The sequence below is a fragment of the Anopheles marshallii genome, chromosome 3, assembly GCF_943734725.1.
Source record: "Anopheles marshallii chromosome 3, idAnoMarsDA_429_01, whole genome shotgun sequence".
NCBI classification, from domain to species: Eukaryota; Metazoa; Arthropoda; class Insecta; order Diptera; family Culicidae; genus Anopheles; species Anopheles marshallii.
Window position 1 is genome coordinate 26,270,069 of NC_071327.1, and position 18,140 is coordinate 26,288,208.

General features: G+C 41.4%; 4 protein-coding genes across 4 annotated transcripts; 2 read left to right on the top strand and 2 right to left on the bottom strand.

Moving 5' to 3' along the window:
- Positions 1-4,671: 4,671 nt before the first annotated feature.
- On the top strand, positions 4,672-5,330 carry LOC128715093 (uncharacterized). The gene is made up of 2 exons (XM_053809976.1): positions 4,672-4,741; positions 4,813-5,330. The coding sequence occupies exons 1-2, from the start codon at positions 4,672-4,674 to the stop codon at positions 5,328-5,330; spliced, it is 588 nt and encodes a 195-aa protein (XP_053665951.1).
- A 399-nt stretch (positions 5,331-5,729) lies between these two features.
- Positions 5,730-7,481, bottom strand: LOC128714328 (DNA fragmentation factor subunit beta). The gene is made up of 4 exons (XM_053809204.1): positions 7,326-7,481; positions 6,857-6,980; positions 6,600-6,785; positions 5,730-6,520 (listed from the first exon to the last, which is right to left on the bottom strand). Exons 1-4 carry the CDS (start codon positions 7,479-7,481, stop codon positions 5,730-5,732), a joined length of 1,257 nt encoding a protein of 418 aa, XP_053665179.1.
- An 861-nt stretch (positions 7,482-8,342) lies between these two features.
- On the top strand, positions 8,343-9,648 carry LOC128712410 (uncharacterized). The gene is made up of 2 exons (XM_053807303.1): positions 8,343-8,403; positions 8,471-9,648. The coding sequence occupies exons 1-2, from the start codon at positions 8,343-8,345 to the stop codon at positions 9,646-9,648; spliced, it is 1,239 nt and encodes a 412-aa protein (XP_053663278.1).
- A 1,337-nt stretch (positions 9,649-10,985) lies between these two features.
- Positions 10,986-12,375, bottom strand: LOC128716045 (cilia- and flagella-associated protein 20-like). The gene is made up of 2 exons (XM_053810969.1): positions 12,100-12,375; positions 10,986-11,315 (listed from the first exon to the last, which is right to left on the bottom strand). Exons 1-2 carry the CDS (start codon positions 12,373-12,375, stop codon positions 10,986-10,988), a joined length of 606 nt encoding a protein of 201 aa, XP_053666944.1.
- Positions 12,376-18,140: the final 5,765 nt, after the last annotated feature.

Below are 18,140 nucleotides of genomic sequence, written 5' to 3' on the forward strand. Positions count from 1 at the left end.
ACGGCAACAAAGGCCATTCCTGCACACAAATATTTCTCGTTCGCCGACCAAACAAAAAAAAATGGCAAAAACGAAATACACTCATTCATAAAATGTATAAATCACACAGGCCCACAGACCCACAGAACCCGAATCCGTGTAGCGTGCGGTGAGCATAAAAAAAAAGAATCACTGCAAAGTGTGTAAATACGACAGATTATTGAACAGCATCATTTACACAGCGTGTTGCGGTGCGACATGGGAGCCTGGATTGATGCGCGAATGCCTGCTGGCCCACGATGGCTCTCGACTCGACTAAAATCGCATATAAATAACTATAGCAAACAAACAGAAACCGCTCACCCACACTCTACCCAAACCCCCCCCCCCCCCCCCCCCCCCCCCCACGGGCACGGGCGTAACACTTCATCAAAAGACACGAACAAGTGATTATGGGCCAGCTAGCCAGCGGATCGACCGGGTCAACGGGGTCGCAATACTAGTGGGGATGATTTATGGGGACAAGATTAACCGAACCATAGTCACAAACCGGAGTTATCATCTGCAAAATGCAGGCGAGAGTGGTTTTTACAACTCCGCCAATCATTCAGTCATTTGCCAATCGGATTGTTTTTTGCTGATAGAACACGCAACGGAATATTTTTGGAGAAAAATCCAACGAAACCCAACCATTGAACATTATAGTCTTGTGAGGTACTTTGAACAGGAAATGAATATTTTCAGAAAATTCGTAAAGGCAGAATATAGCCGATATAGCTGATCATTTACAACAACTTTTAAAGATGACAGAATGTCTCTTTATTCTGCAAGTCTGCTTCTGGTTACAGGAAAGCACATGTCGCCGACTTATTGGATGGTGAAACCTATTCCTAACGACTAACAACTCGCGTAAAGGTTGGATATAGTATGTCTAGCAACTTGAAGATAAACGTTTGCATCTTCTACATAATGTTCCCATTACGTTTAAATCCTTGCAGTACGAAGTGTCTAATCTAAGCCCATTACATCGAAGGAGATCACCAGACGAGAAGGTATAACTGAATATGTTTAAATCCAAGACCTCGTATATTCGGAGCCTAAAACAAAGAATCTTCCTCAGTAATTATGGCGCTACAACTGGGTGCAACAGATCTCCACAACTACGATAAAGTAAAGCTAAAAGTTAACTTATTCTGATTTTTTGCTAAGATCCGTTTTTTGCTACACGTCTAAAGAGCTTCAATTAATGTGGGATTCAAGGAACAAGAAAGAAAGACATTCAATTGCAGTACAGGTTCGACGTCATTCGAAATTAGTTAATTCTTCAATTATAAATACAATCCATTTATTATTCTTATTAACAACTTATCCTAAAATATGACCTTGGATATGATTTCAAAATAAGGCAAGATCAAGAAATGAATTCCGTCCATGAAGAGCTCTCACGATCAACCTCTCGCCTCAATTCGGTGTCTGGGTCCCTCTTTCATTTAGCAGCTAGCGGTAAACCATTTGTCTCAGCTATTGCTAATGCTGCGTGGATATAGCCACACGACATTTCCGAACGAACGCGGAACAATTCCTGCAGGATCTTACCCATCAGCTACCGGCAGCATGAACCGAATTGTACGCCATCTGTTAGGCAAAGGCAAACATTAGGCATGAATATGAATAAGCACCCCGGAATTTCCATAAGCATAAGCATCTCGTGCATCCTGCGGTGCGGTTAGTGTATCTGGCGGTCTCGCTGAACGATACCATCGGCTGTTGCTCTTCAACTAGCTTCAGCAATCATCATCATCATCATCATCATAAACATTGCCCTCGTTGTGCGATGTAAATAAAAATGGTACGGCAAGCGTTACTCCTTCCTGTGTCGTGTGCCGTCAAATGCAGAAGATTCTAACTGCACGTAATGCCTGCCCGGCGTACCCACTACGCGGAACCACAAATTCTGATTTCATCAGAATTCTAAGTACGTTTGGAATGAATTAAGTAAAAAAGATAAATTGACACCTAAGCACACGCATACGTCATCCGCGACAGCGTGGTGCGAAATCAACGAAATAGAGAAAGAACCAAAAAAAATGTCGGTGCTCCAGTTAAGCTAGCCCAGTTGAGCTTCATCGTTTACCGGGTCGTGATAAAGATTGTCTTGAGAGACATGAATATTTAACACTCTTATACTCCGAAAAATTGTCACACGGTACGCACCGAACCTTGTGCTGCTCTGCATTACGCAAAATGATGTATTTTTTCCCATTAATTCTCAAGGATCTAAATCTCTCTGATCTATGTTTTAAATAAATAAATATCTGCAATATGTTAGAACAAGGTCATCAACAAGCAGTGAACCATTTAATTCAAAATAAATCTATACGTCTCACTTGGCATCTAATTTTATAATGTAAATTGTAATAATAGGACTCATATCCCTTAGTAATTACAATGCAACTCGTCTGACTGAAGATGCATAGAAATGAGTAAACGTAGTTAATATGTTGTGTCCTTATTTTCAACCTGCATTGCACTTACTTGTGTACCCTTCAAAAGCATCATAATTGCGTACCTGTCAGCATCAATGCCAATAGCTAACCAAAAGCGGTGGAATACTGAGCAGAAAAGTTCAAACACGTTTGCATAATACAATCAGCAATTTTCGAACTGAACTCCCGTTTCACACACATATTTTCATCTCGCTTGCCTCGCGTTACTAGCCTTCCACCGCCGTCCAGAACGTAAAGTAACGAGGATCGCTCATTTTTCACGGAAAAAGGGGAGAAAAAAAACGCCACAAATTAGCATAACAAGTCACATCCAGCCAAAGCATCGCACGACAACCGAAACCAATCTACCCCGTTTGTGTTCGTCGGTGGCTCGTGTTTTCCTCGGAAAACCCGTACCTTGGCTGGAAAGTTGCCCGTTACGTGTCGATCGACAGATGAAGAAGCTTCTCAAGAAAGATCCATGGGACGCGAAATGATTCACGCAACCAATCAAAATGTTAATCCTCCGCACCATGCAGCGGGCGAGGACCGGTGTTCGGTTGTGAAGATTTTAGCGTGTCGAGGAGTCGTCCTGATGCATACAAATAGCACGAACTGTGCCAGGTTTCACTGATGACGTCAAAATGTGTTAATGGTTTTGCAAAACGTGGGGTTACATCAACTACCCCCCCAAAACAAATAGAAGTAACGGGGGAAACTTCTTGCATTGTAACTGACAATTGATTGAAAAATGCTTTAAAGATGAGTTTTTAAATCATTTTTCCTATTACTATTTTTACTGGCTAACATAACATGGTTTTTAGAAATTTCACATATCAGCTAGATGTCGGTCATTTTCAAATAAAAAAAAAATAAAACTTATTAGTCATAATTAAAGATTTGTTAAAAAAAAACAAGTTCTTCTTCACCTCACATAATTTTAGTAGTATCTGCCCCTGACCGACTCGTTGGAGGCTTTCAAATCGAACTTCATTTGTCACTTTTTACGGCTGATTGATTCCAATTCCTATGTGATTCTATATTGTATTGCCAACTATTCTCTGATATCTTTTTTCTAGTACCATAATCATAGATCACGAAGTCATTATTCGGTGGATCAAGTTCAAGTTAGTTTGGAGCTTCCGGCATGGCCTTCGTATACTTCCTGGATCAAGTTTCCTCGATCGAACCTTATTTTGATCCTACGACGCGATCAAGGTTAGATGTCTATAACAGGTGTTAGATAAGATCATAAGCATTGTGTGTTGGTTGCGGAACCGGTCTACATAAGACAGGACCGGTCCAAATTCCCAAGCGAACCAATCCCCCGTAAGAAGGACGTGACTATCTGGCTACGAGTTAAAATAAGTCTATAAGTAAAATAAGTCGTTTATGCTAAGAAAAAAAAACAATAATAATCTTTATAAGCAGTTCGTTCCAAACGATATGACTGAGACATGCCATCTACTGTGTGTCATGCATTATCGATTTTGTTGTTTAATGGCTAGCTGTTTCGTCTACCGGAATATATTTGAATATTTATTTTACTTAACGCACCTGTTTCAACTGCTGGGTGTACACTTTAAGTATATGTGATGTGTGTATATGTGATCTCTCCAATGCTTTGAAAAAGCAAAGGCACATTCCTAGATCCCTCATCATTGCGTCGTTGCTTCTCGTTTGACTCTCTATTTAACTTCCGAAATTAAAATAAGCATCCCACACGTATATCGTATGCAGGACAACTAGAGGTTGCTGATTACTTCTCTTAACTTTGCCTCTTTGACTCATTTTAATTTAAAAATGGATATTTTTATAAATTTCTCACACAAATAATCAACCGTATTTTTAAATATGTATTTCCAGTATAGTTTTATTGCAGTTTAAAAACTGATATAATTTCAGTTCAGTTTTTTATGCCATATTTATAGCAACCCGTAACACAATTGATACGTCTATATTGCCGTGTTCATTTCTTCATAGCTCAACTGACAGTTGTGTCATTCAAAAGGAAGCTACGCGCTTTTTTCGCAGTCGATTCTTTGCTCGCAAGAACGGCATTTCCTCGCGTAATTAGGTAGATTCGGAAAATTGTAGCAGGCGACGATTTTGAACACGATTCCCGATTGCGCCTATTGCAGCATCCATTGTACAAACAATTTTACCATCCGCGGCGTCACACTATTCCCTCGAAAAGCTTTACAAAATGGCATCTGCTCGAGCGTTTGCTATTTTTAACAACCAAAATCAAGCCAACGGAAATCAATTCGCGGGAAGTAAGTGTTGCAATATAACGTACTAAGCCTACAGTGCCCTACGGCATTACATGAATCTCTCTCCTCCACAGAAAATATTCAATCGCTGAAAGGAAACGAACCGCGATCCACATCCGCTTTTGCACTGAAAGATCTAACCAACAATAACAAGACTCAGCGTACCATTGCACACCAAGATGGCAAAGGCAAAGGCACGCAGGAAAAACAGATCAAATCAGCCACGAGGGGCATTTTGCATAAAATAGGGCTAAACAACGAAAAAGCTGCGCCTCGCAAACCGTCCCACAGTTCCTATGATGTGTTCTCCCCGCAATACGCTGAATACGCCTGGGAACAAGCGTCCTGTCTTCGGGATGATCTTCTGGAACAGATGATCGATTTCAATGGAGTATCGTGTAACGTCAAGCGTAAACCACTACCACCGGTCCGTCCGGATCCGCTCGATCTGCCGGACTTGGACGTTGAACCATGGATTGAGGATGAGCTCTGGCCGATGAAGGAACAACGGTTTTCGTCCGTAAAACCGTTGGAACTACCTGCCAATGATTTCCCACTAATGGACATTCAGGATTTGGAGTTTATGTTTTAGGCTGTATTAGTTTCATTTTGCATGAGTGTATGTTGTAAAAAATAATGTAAATTGGAAGCATTGTTTAATTGTGTTTTGTAGACGTATAAGGAGGATAACCATTGTTAATGCCAACAAGGTCATAAATTAAGAATAGTCCTACATGAACCGAACTGATGTAAATAAAGACCAAATGGACTAGAACGCGATAACCTTCAATTTCTCTTTACTTTCTTCTATAATTGTGCAAAAGCGAAAGAAATAAACTTGAACTCGCTTGTCCGGTAGTATAGCGAACACATTATTGCGCACATGAGGTGAACGTTTATTTGTAGAATATATATATTTTGCTTAAATATTTGACTTATTCACGCGAGATCGTTGGCACTACTTAACTAACCCCATTGGACACCGGCTGTCCTACAGCAGTGCGTCCTTCTTGAAACGTAGGTTACGCTGAAATTGTTTTATGTACTTATACTCCTCACACCGATCGCAAATGATTGCCCCGTTCGAGATCAACTCGTGGACGGTCTTGTCATGGCAAACGATGTGCACCAGCTTCAGGTTGCTGAGCGTAAACAACTCGAGAAAGTACGTTATCACAGACAATGTTTTGCCCTTGCGGCGATGCAGCTTGCAGATCGCGCCACCTTCCCGCGATACCATGCGTTCCACGTTGTCCAATATCGATGGCAACACGGTTCGGCTGATCTCAATCTGGTGGTCCAGATTCCACACCTGGAACAGAATCAAATTTTCCCGACTAGCGTACGGATTGATACGATGGCTAACGTACCGGCACCGTTCATCCTTCCACACGCCCATACATCGAAAATCCCCAAGTTCACTGCAAAGTGCCACATTGTACGGATCTATTTGGCAGTTCGGTCCGAGTGAGTTCTGCACCAGCAACTTTAAACGTTTCGGTGGAATCCGTTGTGCGTCCGGTTCATCGGTATTATCCGACTTCAGTTCTAGCCGTCGTTGACAGCTACGATCAAACATGCAGCTAAAATAATCAAATCCCACCAGCAGCTGCCGGAAGAGTTCGAGCATCTCATCAATTAGCTCTCGTGCCATCGGGCTGGCACGGTACATCGAACATTTGGTGAGCTCATCCTTCGTTTTGTAAAAATATCCACGAATCCGGTCCTGTCCACGTCGCTTCATAACATCCTCCTTTGTCTTCACTGCACGATCGTCAATACCTCCAAAGTAAAACCGAAAGCATATGAAACAGTAAATAATACGGGATTCTGTATGTTCAACAATATCGTTACTCCTTACCTACAAACCACTCGGCATGCTCCGTTCGGGCGCTACGTTGAATCAGATCATCCCGACCACGCTGGGCGTTCGAAAGAATTTTAGAAATTTCGGGTTGATTATTGCTCACGAATTGTTGCGCTAGTTCACCCGCATGCAACAGATCGGTGTGGGCCGATTTAATCGCGTTGTACATCAGCTCAAAATCTGCAATTCCAAATAAACAAACTGATCAGCACATTACGCTTAGCATTGATGCAATATTGAACAAATTATACCGGTCTTCACGATCGTATCCTTGCTTGCTACGACGAACAATACCTGAGCCGGTAGCGTCCGAAAATATTCCTCATCGGTCACCTCGACCCCATCCTGGGCAAGATATACACGGCATTCCGAAATCTTTAGTACAAGAAATTAAAACAATAAATTTCACTTAGACTTAAGAATTAAATCAAACCGCCAAGAATGGTAAGGCAAGATTTACTACCAATATGACCTTGACACATTGGCTATTTACGTACCGAGTTTTATCGTACCATTTTAGACCCATCAAGGACAATTACCATTCCCGGATATGGTACTGGTGATTATAAAAAAAGCATTGACCTTACAGCTAATGCATCGATAGCCCGCAAGGTGCATCACCGACGCCAAAATCGGACGCCAAGCTGCCAAACAGGTCAATGCCATTGTCCCTTGCCACATACACAACCACACACATTCCAGGGCGATCAGGTTATTTACCTTGAATTTTTCGGACGCCTTTGCCCGGAGCATGCGAAGTGAATCAGCTGCCACGCCGTACTTGCGACTCCGTTCGACATCCGTAATTTTGTAGCCTTGCAGAGGCCCAACTCCGGAGGTGGTCGTTTTCTCCTTCGCCGAGAACAAGTTAAACATTTCCGTTGTGATTTTCAAGCGTAATACTATCGGTGAATATCTGAAACCGTAATGTTAATGCTGCTTCTGAAACCTGACTCCCGTTTGCCGGATCAAATGCCAAACACTGCACACTCGAGCACTCCGCGTAAAGGCGTTGTGTTATCCGGACGAAATGATGACTACGATTGTTACACTAGGCCACCTCGGCTACGTTTGATCTCTACGGATGCAGCTTCCAATGATAATGACCTTTGGTTCACGGAACGTACTGCTTTTCCATACGTGGGTCGACGAAGAACATCTTGTTTTTGCTGTTCTTGTTTACACGACTCTTTGTTTGGCAACAAATGCGTTTGCGCAGCGTTTGTGAAACAGGCACCACACGGGCTGACGTTTAGACATTTCGCTACATTTGACACAAGAGATTCACAGGAGTGCAATAATTCCGTTTTTAAATTCGTTCCTAGATTCAAAAGTGCTTTTCATGCAATATCTGCATTATTCCATCAATACACTTAACAGCAAAAGTTTTAACGTAAATATACAATGTTGTATTGGAATGCTTTTCGTGGAAAGTACGTTTAGGTTGGGCGAAGAATCGATCCGTACATCATACACAGCTACCGCGTTAGACGTAAACAAACATACGGCAAATGTCAAGTGAATATCAGTGGCTCTTTTTATGCATGCGTTCCACAGTATTAAAAGATTTGCTGCACATTATTAAAGATTAATGAAATTGCTAAGCTCCCCATAAGATCGGAAGTTTAGCAGCATTAGTGTTCGTTAGGCAGATTGCAGACTCTGATTCAGAATAGAACAAACATACGTGAGATAATTTCGTTGGTGAAAGTGAAGCCGGCAACACGTGGTGGCACCATGGCAAGCAAAATAACAAAGATTAAGGAACTAAATCCACAGCAAAACCACCCGGTTATATGTAAGTTTCTGTACCGGAACAACTCGAGCCCATCGATATTCACGCATGTGTTTTGTACCATACATAGTGGAAAATTTCGGAACATACCTGGAGCACCGACAGCACGCTATGAAATGTTTGCTAGCGCACGACCGGAGCTCATCGACGGTGAGTGAAGACGTTGGCAACGTACTCCTGGTGTCGGGCGAAAAAGAAATATACTACGGTAACATTAAGGTGAATCCGGCGGCACCAGATCAACCCGACCTGTTGCATACTTTCGTGGCTCGACGTAACCGGACGACAGGAAAGATACGGCTGTTCGAGGTTCGATCCAGCACCTTGACGCACATCAGTCACGATAGCCCGTCGTACGATCAGCCGAATGAGGCAATGAACGAGCGCCAAATGAAGAATCTACAGCGAAAGTTCAACCCTCGGTTGGCGTACCTGCTGGAGAAGAAAAGTAACAGCCGCATTGATCTGTCCGTAATGGAAGGGAAGCTGGAATCCATGTTGGCCGAAACCGTGGTAAAGGATGTGGAGGAATCGTGCACGACCAAAATCACAGTGAGCAATGATGATTTGCAGCAGGAACTTCACGCTAAGGCTAATCCGAATGCGAAAACGCTGGCTAATCTGTACGAAGCCCAAAAAGTGATCGGTGCGGATGTTTGGCGCAGCCTAACCGAATCCGCCAAAAAGTTGGTGGAGATGCCAGTCGAGTATTTTCGCATGGCCAACAGCTACCTCGAGACTAAGGTAAAAGCGGTTATGCAATCCAATGAACCGACGACCGAACCGAACCTTGCCATTGTTCGGACGTGTATCTACATGGATGTGTTGGTGCGGCTGACGGGTCGCAAGGCGTATCAGTTAACGAAAAAAAACAGGAGTATTTCGTCCTTCACCAAATTGCTGGACGGTCCGATCCGGCAGAACTTTCTCCAGCGTGTCCAAAGCATTTCAAATACATCCGATCAGGTCACGAAGTACACACGCAAAAAAGCGCTGCTGTACTATCTGGCACTGGTCTTTGCACTCGAAGGCTGTGATGCGGTAGATATGAACTTGATTCACCAATCGCTGGAAGTACCGCGCAACGAAATTACAATGTATGGCAATATTGTTGGCGCACGGTACAATGCTAAGCAGGATCAATTCACAATCGGAACTTTTCGGCCTAAAACGGAAGAAAATCAAGCCAACGACCTTTTAGAGATGTTGAAAGGACCGCAACGTGGCAATCGCTTGATGAGAAAATAAGAGATTCTCTAAGAGTTCTGACGACTCACTTTCCGACGCAAAGAACTAAAAGAGTGCAGTTTTTGTACCTTTGGTATCATTGCGTCAGCCTATTTTATGTTACTATTTCCTTAATTCAGTCCAATAAAACTGTCTCATAGTCTTTCATAAGCGTTCGGGCCGTGAAAGTCAAACAATTACGGGTTTTCATATAATCTTCTTGGAGTGACTCCAGTGACCCATTTCTTGTTGCTTTCGTCGATTCTGTCAGTGTTTTCTATTGTTTTCCCCCCTTGGCCTCCATTCGAAACCTTTTTTTCCGGGCGCTAATTTTTTTTTCTTTTCTTGCTTTGCCAAATTAGTCCCTTTGTATTTTTTTTAATTTCCAAGTTGCTTGCTTTCACCTTAATGGGTAAATAATCGTTGATAAACTATAAATTGATAATTTGGAATAGTAATCTAAAAACTGTTCTTCACAATCCGAAAATGATTGGATGTTGCTGCTTGTTGAAGATAAAAAAGATACCAGAGACTCAACTCTTTTCCAGCAAAGACTAACTTATCTGGTACAAGAAAAAGAAATATACCAGCAAATAGATATGAAGCTCTACAGATAAAGATGCTATTGATATGTCCTTTCAAAATGGATTTGTTTCCATGTTGGATTTCCATTCGATCCTATTATGCAAATGGCAACAAATCGAGATATCAAATAACAATTCTTGGAACTATTAATTTAAACATCGTCCTCTTTAATTTATTTCGCAATCATTTATTCATTCATTATTTGTTATTTATAATTATTCATTATTTATAAATACAAAATTCATGGCAGTTTGTATCTGACCCAAATGTTCGTTCAAACATTCACTTAACCTAAACCTTTGCTCTGTCACACTAAACCACACGACTGCAAGTATAATTTTAATAATAATAATGGTAATTTCTTAAAAGAACGTTTTTATGGCTAATAGTATAATCTGTAACACACAAATGTTTTAGCGCGTAATGTAACAAAAGGAAAACAAAAACAAGAGTAGCAATAAACAAAAGAGCACATCATTCCCACTGCAAAACTTAATTCACCTTTCTGTATGCGCCATTTGGTCTACTATTGTCGTTTTTATCTGTTTTAAGGACACTTTTGTATTATTCTCCATTTGCCGAAAACCTTGCAGTTGTGAGAAATATATGCAAATGCCAATACTATTTGGAGCAGCAAAATCAAACGATTTTAAAAGAAGCACACGACATCATTTAGACTAATTTAAACACCCTTAATTCTACATGTACGAAAATGCGCTCCAGTCTTTTGCTTCCAACACTAACTCTAGTGACTTTCTTGAACGAGTCCGTTTCTAACATGCCTGCTGCTGTGCGATCGCTTTCGATTGCGGCTTTTGAATGGGCAGGAACAGTTTAAACTCTGCCGGTAGTTCGTCCTCGGAGTAGAGTCGATCGGAGAAGTATACGCGCCGTATTCGACAGTTGGCATGGATTTGTACGCGCAACGTTTCCACGTAGTTGGTCCCGTACGCACGCCGCGTAAAGTCGGACAGATTGAACTGGATCTGATTCCAGCCCTCGTCCAACCGCATCGGCATGGTACAGATGAAGGGTTTAACGCGGGTCGTCGACTGGTAGTTGCTGGCCCGAAACCGACGACGGACATTTTTATCATCCAGCACCTTTCGTGTAAAAAAAGGAAGATTTTGGAGAAGAAAGCGTAAGTTGCGGTTCGAATCGAAACCATTCCGGAAAGTGAATTTGATTAATTCATTTAGTGAAAGTATAAACACAAATGTCTAGGGGCCTAATTTTAAAACGAAAGGTAACGATGCCCTACCAAATGCTGATCGTCTATCGTTTGAAACTTCCACCCCCAGAAAACATGCCAATAGACCGCAACAGACAGAAAGGGGACAATGATTGTCTTGAACCTGATTTCGCCCGAGTACGATAACCCTCGGGCAACACTTAAACAAACTTCGAATTTAACGGTCGATGTTGCTGTTTATCGGCCTGATTTCATGATGTTTACATTTAAATCTTCCTACAATTATGGCTAAAACTGCCTAGCATCTAAAAATATTAACACATTTGGGCGATTAATATGATTGAGTCTATGTTCCAGATGTTTACATATCCATAATAAACATAGAAATAAAAGCGCATAACCCGCACGCAATTTCCGCAGCCTACTGATTGGTTTGTTTTGACAACGGTCATGACACTTGCCACTGCTGTGTCCGATGGATTTTAATGCCGCTTCGGTTGTTATGCTGAAAGCATTGAACTTTTCACATGCCGCAAGAAAAAAAAAGGAGCAGGGAGGATTCTCTAGGGCATATGAACTTTAAAAGGCAACGCCCACTATGCATTCTTCCTATAGAAACACATCCGAAAGTTATTCTACGCCAACTACGATTGCCACCGGTGTATGAGAAGGTTCGCCAACCGGCATTTACTTACCTGCACCTCAAAGGTGAAATATTTCTTCAGATTTTTGATAATCATCACCAGGAAAGGAAGTTTAATGCCAAGCGTCTTTTTCGGATCGGCCGGACACGTTATGTACGTGGTGCTAACGTTCGTGCCGATGATTTCCAGCACCAACGATTGGATGTCCTGGTCGGTGATGCGCTTGATGTGTCCATTGCGAACCTTTTTATCCCAAATCTGAAGTGGTTTGCTACCTATGCTGTACAGTATCGACAGGAATCCCGACTGGAACGTGTTTTTAAACATGTTGCCACTTGCTAACGCACTGGGGGTTGTATGGTTTAATGTTGCTCCGTTTGCGGAATGCGCTCTGCGAAAGACAGCGGACACTTTTGCCGAATGAGTTTAGCATGGATGTGTTTGTGTGCGGTACTGTGCAAAAAGCAACTGTCAAATTTGTTTATAACCAACGAGGCACGTTCGCTGAGTACTGCGAGTATGGCGAATGAGCGAAATAAAATTCGCCCTAGTTTCAGTTCGATGCTACAATTGAGTTTTGAGAAAAACCCTCTGAAGCGATAAAAATAAAAAATACAGGCACTTACCGAAATACGTGTTTTATCTAATACACGGATTCGGAGATTCGCGGTTTTAAAAAATTCGAAACTGTGTTAGTGTAAGCACAAAATTTAAGCAAAAAAGTAACAAATTCAAAAAGTCGGCTGAATTGAGAAATAAATTAAGTGCCGAGAAGGAAGTCAACTTAAATTTGAAATATAAACGATTTTACTCACGAATTCGACAGACGCGGAAATTCAAGTTACGCCGATTTTCCCGGGTTATAGCGGTCCTCATTACAGCGTATTTCGTGAAATGCCTGTTTGTTTTTATAAACCTTCAAGTGAACTATAAATTGAGTTGTGCTATAAAATGACATAAACAGATAAGTTGACTACTTCCCAATAGAGAACGCTAGTGTGCACTACAGCGACATCTTGTAGTCAAATTTTGAACATAAAGATATTAAGCTAGCCACAGCTAGAGGGCAACGTTATCAGCCAAATGAACAATTGTGTGGTTGTCCGTACTGTGGTTGTTGGATCTGCTAACACATCACTTTCACACATAGATGGCGCTAATGCAATTAACAAGATTTTCGACAAGTTGTGCTGCTTGAATTTTTTTTTTCTAATTAATATAGTAAATTTTATTTTTATGAAAAAACATGCATTTAGCAATACTATCTCGTCAATGATAAATAACAAAATAAAGCATTTACCTTACATTATTTTCCAATTGGTTGTCGAAAACATTACATATTTATTATCATGATCAATATTAATATTAACTATTAACGGTTTTAGCATTAGTTTCAACGTGTAAAATGTGGTCACAAAGAGTATAATTTAATCAATAATAACTTCATTAATCCACCCATTAACACTATTACCTAACACCATTGATTTACAAAATACGCCTGAAAGTATGCACTATTCATTTAAGAAATATTACACGAACAAGCATGGGATACAAAGTTTTTTTTATTTCTCTTTACTCTCTTTTTCAACGTTTTATTATCTAAAACATATAAATTCATAAAACGGGAAACATTAACAAAGTCTAACGTACAAGATTTCCACGGTATAATTCCGTAACATTAGCGTTAACAGCGCCTGAATGTATACTATCGCATGGCAATTAGGGTTACGTTTTGCAGCAGCTAGGTATTATTGCGGTATTTTTTAAGCAAAGTTTGTTTTTTTTTAGCTCTTATGTTTACAACATCACATATTTTACATATTTAACGATAAAAATATTATTTTCCTATATGATTTAATTACGATGGTAAATAATACTAAAAATAGTAATAATTCTGTCTGGTTTTTTTTCTTGCTATTCAATTCTTTTCGTATTTTATTATTTAATTTCATCTTCCAAATACAATTTATTTTACCATTTTTATCCATTGAGCTTCTTTCAGGAATCTGATTATCTAATTAGTCTACCGATAGTATAGCAAACAGATACCGATAAGACAGAATATGGTAAGTGGTCAGCAACGAATCGAGATGAAGAAGAGGACCTATACAAGGGACCAACAAAGGCAGTTCAGAAGACCTATAGGGACCATGTTGGTTATAACCTCCTAGTAACAGTCCTGTGCAATCGCTCGATACGATCAATGTGGATCTTATCCGACTGCAACGTGTTTACCTAAAGTACCCCAACGTGTCGTTCTCAAAAATGCCGCCAGAGAGCACTGCGATCGTTTTGCAGAAAGATGTCTAAGGTTGTCATTCTGAGGTACTACTAAGGTTGTACTCAACAGTTTTTCGCCAGTTTATCAGAAGAACTATAGGATCTTTGGATGTCCAATCGAAATAAAAAAATGTCTCGCGGAAGTTTGAAGTCACAAATTCTTAGTTCAGATCTAATAATTAAAAAAAACTCATAAAATAACTATCATTTAATCAAACTGTATATTGTTGAAGTTTGAAGTAGTCATGATTTCACTAAGAATAATTAGTCATTATCGTTCAAAGAAGACACAATAAATCAGATATTTCTCTTGAGTCGTAGGAGTTTTTCGTCTCTTATTCTGTTCTTTAACTTAGTCCATAATCAACAGGCAATGATAGCAAAGATTCACATAAACAGCAAAGCTCTCCAGTCTCTCGCAGCTCGACGATCGCTGGAAAACACCAACAATTGGACGAATTCTTGTCAGCACATAAAGTGTACTCCAACATGTGCCGGGTTTTTTAAATCCACCAGAGCACCTGATGAAGTACAATAGACATGTGACAAAAGGCGTAAAACACTGCCGGGGACAGTCACCACCTGCCGGCCAGCTACGATTCTACACGCCGCATTCGATTGCGCAGCGTCTGCCGCAGCATTGCACATACAATGTTGCGCTAAGTTATGCCCTCCGCAGGCCTTCCTGGGGACCGGGACAGTTCATTGAACGTCCCAACTCCTATTCGTGCTGCGCACGCAGACATGCAGCCGGAACACACTGACGTCAACCGGAAATCGGCACATTAATTATTAATAAGCGGCTTCCACCGGTCACTTTTTGCACGATCGTTCGCATGTTGTCCTCCCGAGGGTGCGGGCGCACAGCTCGCAGTGTTTTTTTTCCTCTGCACCGTGACTCCTTTGGGGCCTTGGACAAGCAAGACAGGACGGTCCCAAAGTTCGCGATTTCCTTTTGCCCCATGCCCGTTTAACAGGCGCGGCAGGGGTTTTGCCGGGGAGGGAGGGGTCTGGCAGATACGCAGCACACACGACCGCTGGGCCGATGCATTTTGGGCCAACTGGACACTTCTCTCTTTCGCTCCCTTGCCGGTCTTGAAGTTCTGTATCGCTTCTTCCCTTTGTAAACAGTTGCGCTGATGGTCATGGCGATGATGGTGTGGATTGAGCCATCAATGAGCGGCGATGATTCACCTCGAACGATCGCTTTGGATCGTTTGCATTCCTTTCGTCTAATGCCCACCACTCATTCCCCCCCTCCCCCTCCTCCCCTCCACTTCACACTTCCTTCCTGTGTTTGCAGAGAATGGTCTGGAAATAGGAGGGAAAAACCGCACTGTTAACGATGGGGTGAGACAGACTTCACCACATCCGGTAAAGAAATGTGAAACGCAAGAGCGGGAGCGAATCATTGCGATGGGCGTTGGTGTGTATCGTTTGCGGCAGCAGTTTGATTCATCTTCGCTCGCATGCCGATCAACCCGGCCACGTTGCAACCATCGTGATCGGGGTGGGGGATTTTTTTTTGCGTCGGTACGGTTGTGGCGCAGAGGGAAGCACCGCGTTGCTATGGATATTGCAATGACCTGCTGCGCTGTCGGAAATGCACTGCGCATCCCATCGAAACGCGTTGGCAAGCTGAGATTTGACAGCTCATCGATGCTCTAGAGAAGAAAAAATAAGAGCTATTAGTGTAGTTTAAAAATTTGCTGATGCTTTTAGTACAAAAAGACTAATTAAACTATCTACTTCATACATAAAAACACACACACACACACACACACACAAACAGCTTAACGATGTGAGCGTTGTTACTGTGATGGCATGATAATGATGATAATATCCAGTTCCGGAGTGAAACGTTGCACAACAAGCGTAAATCGTAGCCGGAGCATTAACGACACCACATTCACCCAAAAGCACCAAACCGAAAACGGAACGCGCTGCGCCGTGAAACTGCTAAACATTGTACGAATTATGATTGACACATGTATCCCGCCGAAAAGATTTCATTGCGTGCCCGTGGCTGTGGGTGGGGTGGGCCACACATTGATGGCGCGTGTGTACGCCCGAAATTAAATAACATCAAATAAATTCAACCACAGGGGCGGATGAAAAACTGCGGCGTAAGGAAAATGCCCTCCCTTCGATAGGCAGCAGATACTAAAAAAAAGCCACCTAAACAATGCATGGAAGAAACAACACCGGGCGTCAGGCCCACCTTCGCGGAACGCAACGAAACATGCCCGATGCGGAGGTAAGTCTCTGGGCGTGTGGGTGGCGTCGTCCCGATCCCGATCACATGCGCCATGGCGGGCCATACACTTTCGTACGGGTGGCGTGCGTTTGTGTGCCGCGTGTCCGCGGCTTCGAAGGAATGCCGCGTGAGGCTACGAAAATAACCGAAATTCAATGATGAAGTGTGTGCGAAAAGCAAAACCAAAACTTTACAGCGTTAAAGAAGCTTCGGGAGGGGATTTTGGTGGTGGGCTTGAAGCTAAAAATAGATTTGCTTCAATAATGAATAATGAATGCCCAGACCCCGTTCGCTCGCACTTCTTTCACTTCGCACACCTCATCCTGCGCCAGCAGCAACACCCGGTGAGAGTAGAGAAACTTATTACTCGTGGAGACGTGCGGCCATCCATCCGACAGGCCCGATGAAGTTCCGACAGCAACAGGTAAAAATGAAGGTTAGTTTATTTTGTGCAAATATGGCGCTAGGAAGGAGAGAAAACAATCAAAACGATCTTTTCTTCATTTGGAACTCTTTACAGTGAATGTGGAATTACCGAACAAAGTACGAACAGAAGAAAATGCTAAAGATCGAAGGTGTACACTCTTTCGGACCACAAACGCTAGTCTACGCATCATTCCGTCAGTATATCGACGTTCACTTCACTTTGACAGATTTCAAGGTATATAAACATAAGGTGTAGAGTATACTAGAATGATACTAATTTTACATTATTTACAAAAAAATGCATATTTTGCCTTTTGAAAAAATTAACTAATGATAAATATTTAACTATTAAAACAGAAAAACACTATAGATTGTTTACAGGGGTTTTCAATAAAGGTGAGAAATTTGATTGATTTTTTGCACAATAAAGTTGGTCATTTTCGATGTGTGTCATATTGAGGTTCACACGGGTAGTTTGTTTTGTTAGAAAAAAGAAGCTAAAAATCATTGTAAATTTTCTAATTCTACGAATTCTTCTTTGTTATTCGAAAGAAACGGCCTGTCCGTATTGCTTAACCCACACGAATTCTTCATTACTAATCAAACCATTTTCTTAGTACAATCAATTCATATTTTTCTATAATTCTATAAATTTAAAGCTAAACTGAACAAGTATTCTAAGCTAGGCTTATCAAAAGTATTTTAGTACAACATTGGAGCTACAAGTCCGAAAAGTACTAAAAGCATTGTATAGTGTCGATTTCAGATGGTAAAAGCTCGGGGAATCAATAAAAATTCCAAATCTATCAATACACGTTTCATTTCATGTACAGTCTTTTCCCGAGTTATGCGAATAATACGTGTCAGAGAAATTCTCGTAACTCGAATTTTCGCGTAACTTGAATTCCCTTTATTATATCGTAAATATTTAGCATCCAGGGATCGATTTCTGCTTTTCACGTTACGAAGCACATTGATATTATTGAGTGTATTTCGGGAATTAGGGTAAATTTCTATCAAAATGTATGTTTATAACATTAAAATGTAACGTTTTGTTTTTTGGTGTTTTTGGAAAAATTCTAAGTTTGCCAAATTAAAAGTTCAATTCCATGTACAAACAGACAACAGT

Bases quoted from the DNA above. Each gene is read 5' to 3' on its own strand.
- LOC128716045 (XM_053810969.1), bottom strand. From the start codon at position 12,375: ATGTTTAAAAACACGTTCCAGTCGGGATTCCTGTCGATACTGTACAGC. The intron at 11,316-12,099 runs GTAAGTAAATGC...TTTACACGAAAG, and splicing joins ATTTCACCTTTGAGGTGCAG to GTGCTGGATGATAAAAATGT.
- LOC128712410 (XM_053807303.1), top strand. From the start codon at position 8,343: ATGGCAAGCAAAATAACAAAGATTAAGGAACTAAATCCACAGCAAAAC. The intron at 8,404-8,470 runs GTAAGTTTCTGT...TACCATACATAG, and splicing joins GCAAAACCACCCGGTTATAT to TGGAAAATTTCGGAACATAC.
- LOC128714328 (XM_053809204.1), bottom strand. From the start codon at position 7,481: ATGTTTAACTTGTTCTCGGCGAAGGAGAAAACGACCACCTCCGGAGTT. The intron at 6,786-6,856 runs GTATAATTTGTT...TTGGAATTGCAG, and splicing joins GGATACGATCGTGAAGACCG to ATTTTGAGCTGATGTACAAC. The intron at 6,521-6,599 runs GTAAGGAGTAAC...TTTACTTTGGAG, and splicing joins GCATGCCGAGTGGTTTGTAG to GTATTGACGATCGTGCAGTG.
- LOC128715093 (XM_053809976.1), top strand. From the start codon at position 4,672: ATGGCATCTGCTCGAGCGTTTGCTATTTTTAACAACCAAAATCAAGCC. The intron at 4,742-4,812 runs GTAAGTGTTGCA...TCTCCTCCACAG, and splicing joins CGGAAATCAATTCGCGGGAA to AAAATATTCAATCGCTGAAA.